An 8,212-nucleotide genomic window follows, 5' to 3' on the forward strand; every position below is an offset into this window, starting at 1 on the left:
GCTCACGTGGCTACAGATTGGTGCTGGTCATCAGCGGGAAGTTTAGCCGGGGCCAAGGGTCGGTAGCCTCAGGTCCTCTCCACAGGGGGCCCTGCCATGTGGCCTGCACAAAATATTCCAAGAAAGAGTGGAGTGGAAACTTGCCTTTTATGTCCCAAACTCAGAAATCACAGTGTTCCTTCTGAGATGGTCTGTTGGTTGAGGGGGTCACCGAAAGCCAGGGACATGAACTCTTCTACATGGGGTGTTTCAAGGTTCAGGACTACCTCGTAGGACAAGAAATACGGTCATTTTGGGAAAAGACAATCCAGTACAGGCCAGGTTTTTGCAGAATCATCTATGGGAATATTGTAATTATTAAGAATTATGACAGTCATTTCAGCGATTGGATGGAGAGGGCCAGGATGAGAAATCTCCCATGGCCATGTGGGAGTGGCCACGAGGGAAAGCGATGAGTTCATTGGGGAAGGATGGGAAGGTGTCCATGGAGAGCCTGAGCTTCACAGGAGCTGAGGGAGGAAGCATTGTCTGGAAGTGGCAAGGCGGGGCATCCACCCCTGGCTCAGCGATAGGAAGGTGTAAGACAGGGGTCCCCAACCCCCAGGCCGCAGACTGGGACTGGTCCATGGCCTGTTAGGAGCTGGGCCACATAGCAGGGGGTGAGCGGTGGGGCGAGTGAGCAAAGTGTCATCTGTGTTTGCAGCAGTCCCCAGCGCCAGCACCACCGCCTCAGCTCCGCCTCAGCTCCTCAGACATTAGGTTCTCATAGGAGCACCGGTTTCTCGTGCTGAAAAGGTCGGGGACCGCTGGCGTAAGAGACAGGGTTGCAGGGAGGAGGAGGGGATCAGTTCACACAGAGAGTTCAGAGACCAGAGAGATGGGGAACAGAGACCGAGAGCAAGGAAGGTCTAAGGACATAGAAAAGAGGGACACAGACACAGAGGGAGGGACCATAGAGACCCAGAAAGCAAGACCCAGAAATCCAGAGAGTTGGCGTCATAGCATCTCAGAAAGAAACTAGGAGGAGGAGGAAGCGCGGGAATTTGCAGTTAGAACATTTAGTGCCCCTCTCCACTCGCCCAGCAGAGGGCGCCCAAGACCGCATTCCCCAGCGTCCAGGTGACCAATCCCGCCACTTCTCCCTTAAGTCCATCCGATGAGGCTATTTTTACGCGATGTCATAGGACACCAGCGGCTGGAAAGCCATCGTCTGTCTGTCCTTCGGTCCCTTCGAGTGACCCTGCGGCATCTCCCCGGCCCGCCCCCACCCGTTCCTGGCATGCCCGGCCTCCTTTGGCACTATTCAGGGCTGCAGCTCAGGTCTCGCTGGGTCTGAGAATGTCTGGCACAGAGTCCACGTGGAGACCCCGGGGAGGAGAGCCTGGAGAGGGGACCGGGTGAGCGGCGCACATGCTCACGATTTGCAGCAGCTGGAGCGTCCGAGGAGGACCAGGCAGCCACCAGGAGGACAGCGGCAGAGCTGACCTAAGAGTGACGGTCGAAGAGAGGTTCAGAGATGGCTCCGGAGACCCTGAGACAGAGACTCGCGATAATTCTGAGATACAGAGAGAGAAAGAGACCCAGAGGGGCGCCCCGGGGAAACCCAGGGACAGAGACACAGAGGGCTAAAAGATGAGAGACCCAGAGAGATAAGCAGAGAAAGCCAGACGGAAGGGAGAGAGAGACAGAGATCGACGGGGACAAGAGATACACAGAGACAAAGCCCCCAAGAAACAAGAATCAAAACAAAGACGGTGATCCAGAGTTCCCCAGAAGGGCGAAACTCAGAGATAACTGACCCATAAAGACACTCAGCGATACATCCCTAACACAGACCCAAATCGAAGGCATGGCCAGACGCAGACACACAAGGGAATGAAAGCAAGCAAGAGGGGGACACCTGTGACTCCAACAGAGGGGCTCAGATACTCATAAAAACGAGACGAGAGACACACTCGGAAACCCGGAGAGGGACAGGACAGAGACCCCGGGTGCTAGAGAGACGAAGGGTAAGGGGGCCTGAAAACGAGATGGACGCGGAGAAGGCGCAGCCCGGCGGCGGCTGGGGGGAAGGGCGGGCACCCGCGCAGAGGGCGCGGCCACCCTCTGCCCCGCGGGGTCACGGCGCCCCCTCCCCCGCGCCCTGGCCGGAGGGCCGAGCTATTTTTACGCGTGGACACCGGACACCAGGCTGGGGCTGGGGCTGGAGCGGCGGCGGCGGCGGCGGCGGCGGCGGCGGCCGAGGCGGGGCCGGGCGGGGTCGGGCGTCGGGGCCACACGTCCGTCCGCGGGTCGCCGGGGCTGCGCGCGCCATGGAGCCGCGGTGCCCGCCGCCGTGCGGCTGCTGCGAGAGGGTGGTGCTCAACGTGGCGGGGCTGCGCTTTGAGACGCGGGCGCGCACCCTGGGCCGCTTCCCGGACACGCTACTCGGGGACCCGGCGCGCCGCCGCCGCTTCTACGACGGCGCGCGCCGCGAATACTTCTTCGACCGGCACCGGCCCAGCTTCGACGCCGTGCTCTATTACTACCAGTCGGGCGGGCGGCTGCGGCGGCCCGCGCACGTGCCGCTCGACGTCTTCCTGGAGGAGGTGGCCTTCTACGGGCTGGGCGCGGCGGCTCTGGCGCGCCTGCGCGAGGACGAGGGCTGCCCGGTGCCGCCCGAGCGCCCCCTGCCCCGCCGCGCCTTTGCGCGCCAGCTCTGGCTGCTCTTCGAGTTCCCCGAGAGCTCGCAGGCCGTGCTCGCCGTCGTCTCCGTGCTCGTCATCCTCGTCTCCATCGTCGTCTTCTGCCTCGAGACGCTGCCCGATTTCCGCGACGACCGCGACAGCCCGGGGCTTGCGGCGGTGGCCGTCCCCGCTGGACCGGTGAGGGGGCGGGGCCCCAGCGGAGAGGGGGCGGGGTTGGGAGGGGGTCCATGGGGATCTGGCCAATCAAAATGCGGATTAAATGGCCATGGGAGGCGGGGCCTCTCGGGGAGGTGGAGTCTCGCCGCGGGTGGGCGGGGCGTTGAGGTCCAGTGGGAGGACCCGGACAACCATAGGTGGGACGGGGGGCTTTGAGCACTGGGCAACCCAGCGACGCGGCCTGACCAGGGCACTCCACCACTAAAAGCTGAGGGTTGGGAAGGTATAGTTAATGGGGATGGGGCCTGAGGATCGGATTAGGAGGACCTATCAGAAGGCAGAGTTAAGGCAGGTGAGAAACCTGGTTTGAGGGCAGGAGGACAGGTGTACGGGTCCACTGAGAAATCAAAGCCGAGAGGCGGAGGACAGACTGAAAAACCAGGCGTCTACGCACCTGGCAGGAACCGATGCTTAGGATGGACTGGAGGTGGTGGGAGTTGGTCCTGAAGAAAACAGCCAAGGGATTGGAGACAGCGGGTTGCGTCCTGAGGACTCGGGTAGGGGGATCCATCACCAGGACAGTTGGGCTGAGAGCGGTGAGAGTCTGGCAGACAGAAAGGTCTTTAACCATTGTAGCCTGGGCTAGGTTTGGGAGGGCAGGGCACAAGGGAGTGAGGCCAGGGCGGGGACCCTGCTTACCTGAAAAATCAATGCTTGGGGGCGAGCTTTGGGAGAGAAGAGATTGAGCATCATTTCAGGAGGCCCTGCTGGTGAAGGATGAGGGACCATAAAGTCAGCCGTCCAGGGACGATCCCTGGGGTCCTGGGGAAGAGTCAATGACAGGAGGGGCCACTGGTGGCCCGGGAACAACGGCTATTGACCAACTTGTAGATAAGCAGTTAGATATCTAAACAACAAATACGGTCGTTCCAACGTGTCCCAGCCCCGATGTGGTCCTCCCTGAGCCCCCTCCTTCCTGCAGGTCCCCAGTCGGCTCAACGGCTCCAGCCCCGTGCCTGGACCGCTGCCTCGCACCCCCTTCGATGACCCGTTCTTTGTGGTGGAGACGCTGTGCATCTGTTGGTTCTCCTTCGAGCTCCTGGTGCGCCTGTTGACCTGCCCGAGCAAGGCGGCCTTCTTCAAGAACGTGATGAACCTCATTGATTTCGTGGCCATCCTGCCCTACTTTGTGGCGCTGGGCACCGAGCTGGCGCGGCAGCGGGGGGTGGGCCAGCCGGCCATGTCCCTGGCCATCCTGCGTGTCATCCGACTGGTGCGCGTCTTCCGCATCTTCAAGCTGTCCCGGCACTCAAAGGGCCTGCAAATCTTAGGCCAGACATTGCGGGCCTCCATGCGTGAGCTGGGCCTCCTCATCTTCTTCCTCTTCATCGGCGTGGTCCTCTTCTCCAGCGCGGTCTACTTCGCCGAGGTCGACCGCGCCGACTCCAATTTCTCCAGCATCCCCGAATCCTTCTGGTGGGCGGTGGTCACCATGACCACAGTCGGCTACGGAGACATGGCGCCCGTCACTGTGGGTGGCAAGATAGTGGGCTCTCTGTGCGCCATCGCCGGCGTGCTGACGATTTCCTTGCCTGTGCCTGTCATCGTCTCCAACTTCAGCTACTTTTACCACCGGGAGACAGAGGGCGAAGAGGCTGGGATGTACAGCCATGTGGACACGCAGCCCTGTGGCCCACTGGAGGGCAAGGTCAATGGGGGGTTAATGGATGGAGAGATGCCCGAGCTACCACCGCCACTCTGGGCTCCCCCTGGGAAACACATGGTCACTGAGGTGTGAGGGACATTTGAGGTCTGCAGGACCTCATGCTTCCTTGAAGGGAGGGAGGGAGGGAGGGAGTGGAGGGGCTGGTCCAGGGGAGGGAGTTGGGTTTAGGAAGAGCTAGGCGAAGTCGTCATGAGTTGGGGAACGCTGAGTCTAATCGGGTCTTGAGCTGTGGTTTAGTAGCTCCTGTGGGTACCCCCTTAGGTGGCGATGAATACCAACGTGTCATGCTGAGTCGAGGGGGCGATTCATTGGTTTGTGTTGTATTGGGTTGTGCCAGGCTTGCAGGCTCTTCCGGGGGCGGTGTTGAAATAGGTTTGGTCACATCGTGTTGTGAATTTCTTAGTTCGGTGTCGGGTTGGGTTGGGTCGCGAGTCTGGGTGAATCTCGTCCGACTGCGTTGTGCAGGATTCTATGCTTTTACGAGTCTCCTAGGGCCATGTTGGGGTCAAGTTAGGTGACCACCCATGGCACTGTTGGGACGGATGGCACGTTCATGCATGGTGTTGCGAAGTTGAGGCATGCTGGAAATTATGTGGCTTTGTGAGTCTTCTAGAACTATGTTATTTTAGGTTCTGTGAACTTCTGAGTCGTGTAGAAATACAAAGCGTCAGGTGGTAGAATGTGAGCCTCTAGGTCACGTTGGGTTAAGTCGGGTTGGAACGTATGAGCATATGAGTCTCTCAGGGTCCCGTGGGGTTGGATTTCAGGGCGGGATATGTGGCCGGAAGTTTTTTCGGGGCCACTTCGAGTTGAGCCGTATTGAACTGTGGTCATGTGAGTCTCGTAGCGCCTGTTCGTAAGGCCATGCCGAGCTGAGTTACATCGAGCTGTGAGTGTCACCGTGAGTCCCATAGGAATGTAGGGTTGAGTCGGACTGTGCGTATGAGCTCCATAGGGCCGTGCTGGTTTGTTTTGCACGTAGTGGTAGCACCACGACCCAAGGATAACAGCAGCGGGAAGGAATTATGTGCCAGGGAGGGAACGCGGGTGCAGTGGGAGACCAACCTGACTGTCTCGCCCAGCGTCACTCACTGTAAGGGGCGGGGCTGGGTTCTGTATCTGTAGATTCAGTTGTTTATGAAAAGGGCCTCTGGGTCAGCTAGGAAGACGCAGATACTCTTTCCATCCACCCCAAGCCTGTCTCATTTTGCTATTCAACCCCCCTCGCTGTCTGTCTTCCCCTGTGGTTTTGCTTTCAGGCGTGGAGATCAGGGCTACAAGGGGCGGGGAAGGGGGCAGACAAAGACCCAGAGGGAGAGGGACAGAAATCCAAAGAGAAAGGGGGACAGAGACCCAGAGAGGGGTGTCAGGCACCCAGAGAGAGAGGGACAGACACCCAGGGCTGGAGGCAGACCAGAGCGCCCCAGAAAAAAAGGAACCAAAAGAGAAAAAGGCAGAAAAAGGCAGTGCCTGTGAGCCTGAGAGAGACGCAGAGTCTCCACTCCACGAATCACGAAGAGATTCCCCAAATTGGGGCACGCCACCCCGTCCTGTCACAGCCCAGGAAGGCTGTCAGACCAACGGGGAGAAACCAGAGTCTTAGAGCATGAGAGCGGCTTCCCAAGGTCACGCAGCCCGACACCGGGAGCCAGGACTTGTGGCAGGCTGCCTGATCCCACGTGTCCCGTCAGCCTGCTGGTACGCACGGGACCTCTGAGTCCAAACAGCCTCGCGAGCACAGAAACTGAGGCTCAGAGGGGAGGGTGTTGCCGAAGGTCGCGAAACCAAACATTTTCAGAGGCCTTTCAGTACTGAAGGGCGTTGTGAGGTGGATCGGGAGGACGGTTAAAAATCGCTAACATATAGGACTTCTTATGTGCCAGGCATCATTCGAGGTACTTTACTTGTATTAATTTATTAAAACCCATCCAGTGGTTTACGGTGTTGTTGTTTGTTGTTGTTGTTGTTGTTTAGCTATACCCCCCCCCACCTTTTTACTGGTCAAATTAAATCTTACTTAGAGGCACCAGAGCAACGCATCAGAAGGGAGCCGGTTCAAGGGGAACACACCTCTTCCAGAATCCCTCTCGGCAACTCCGAATGCAGCTAAGAAACTCGGTGGAAACCCCTGATTTAATCCAACCACCCTTTTATAGAGAGAGAGAGAGAAAGTACAACTGTGGGAAGAGTTTGATAAAGGTTGTCACTTCTCTCTGAAGCGGAAAAAGGCACATCTGGAGACAGAAATGAAGACAGATCCCCTCACGGTGACAGACACCAGGCAGTCTCGGGAGCGGGCAGAGAGCTCGGCACAGAGATCCGAAGAGAAGACACAGGCAGAGAGGAACCAAACCTACAGAGAGGACAGAAGAGACAGAGGCAAAGAGAGACAGCCACGGGGTGGGGAGGGAGGGGGTGTTGCGGGAGCAGGAGAGGGCAGGGCAGCGGCCTGGGAGGGGTTCAGAGACTCAGAGAGAGGGGGACAGGGACTCAGAGAGGAAGACAGACCGCGGAGGCGCGGGGACCAGAGAGAAGGGAGAGATAGAGACCCAGACGGGGAGACAGAGACCCAGACAGAAGGGGACAGAGAGCCAAAGCACGGAGGGCTTGGGGGACAGAGACCGTCGCCCCGTTACTCTACTCTGCTAACTCACCTGTACCACCCCCTCGGAGCCTGGGAGTTACACAGAGTCCCTCTGGTAGAGGATGGGACATGCTGGGTGCTTAGGGATTGGGGGGAAGGGTGGAGAGGTCAGCGAGGGGACCCAGTGGACACTCCCAAGACGGGGAGGTGCCCCTCCCCCACCCCCGATAAACAACTGCAGCCACCTTCTATGTCGCCTTGGCCAGGGATGGGATGGGGAAGAGCGGGGAACACCCTAATCCGGGGACACCCTTCCTGCCACCTTGCCATGCTATATTTAGGCCGAGGGAGGGCTCGGGATGCCCCCCTCCCCAGGCAGGTGTCAGCTTTCCTCCTGATATAGTTCTGGGGCAGGGGTGAAGGGCCCCGCCGGAGAGCTGACCACGGCGCCAAGGGCCACCTCTGTCTGTCTTCGGCTCTCTCTCTCTGGGTTTCTGTTGCCCCCTTTCTCTTGAATTCTGGCCCCTTTTCCTCTCGGTTTTCTGTGCCTTTTCCCGATCTCCTCCTCTCATCTGTCGCTATTCGCTTTCTCTGTCATTCTCCTCCTGAATCATATCTGTCTGTCTCCAAGTCCCATGATACCTTGAATGTGTCTTATCTGAGCTCAGGACAAGACTCTCTCCGCAGTCCCCACCCAGGAAATTCCAGGAGAGAGGACTATGTGGGAAGAGCCCCCCACATCCACTGCCTCCCCGGGCCGCGGGCCTTATCGCTGCCCAGGCCCAGCTGGTTAATGTCTGGCCTGGAGCTCCTGGAAAAGTGGGGATGAGAGCAGAGGGGGGGAGTCTGCCTGGGATTGACATTTAATTGGCAAAAGAATGCGAAGGGATCTCGGGCCCAGACTCCTGGTCCGAGGGAGGAGGGGGCTGACACGGGGTGGGGGGAAGAAGGGGCTGGGGGCCTGGACTCCCGGGTCCGGGGGAGGTGGGGCTGGGGACACGGATTCCGGGGTCCGGGGGAGGAGGGGCTGGGGGCCCGGACTCCGAGGTCTGGGGAAGA

At 59.2% G+C, this 8,212-nt stretch overlaps 1 protein-coding gene across 1 annotated transcript; it reads left to right on the forward strand.

The window, feature by feature from the left end:
• Positions 1–2,160: 2,160 nt before the first annotated feature.
• Positions 2,161–6,489, forward strand: KCNA7 (potassium voltage-gated channel subfamily A member 7). Its single transcript, XM_011374566.2, has 2 exons — positions 2,161–2,864; positions 3,826–6,489. Exons 1-2 carry the CDS (start codon positions 2,313–2,315, stop codon positions 4,639–4,641), a joined length of 1,368 nt encoding a protein of 455 aa, XP_011372868.1. The 5' UTR covers positions 2,161–2,312; the 3' UTR covers positions 4,642–6,489.
• Positions 6,490–8,212: the final 1,723 nt, after the last annotated feature.

This window comes from Pteropus vampyrus, unplaced genomic scaffold (genome assembly GCF_000151845.1).
Source record: "Pteropus vampyrus isolate Shadow unplaced genomic scaffold, Pvam_2.0 Scaffold250, whole genome shotgun sequence".
Classification (NCBI taxonomy): domain Eukaryota; kingdom Metazoa; phylum Chordata; class Mammalia; order Chiroptera; family Pteropodidae; genus Pteropus; species Pteropus vampyrus.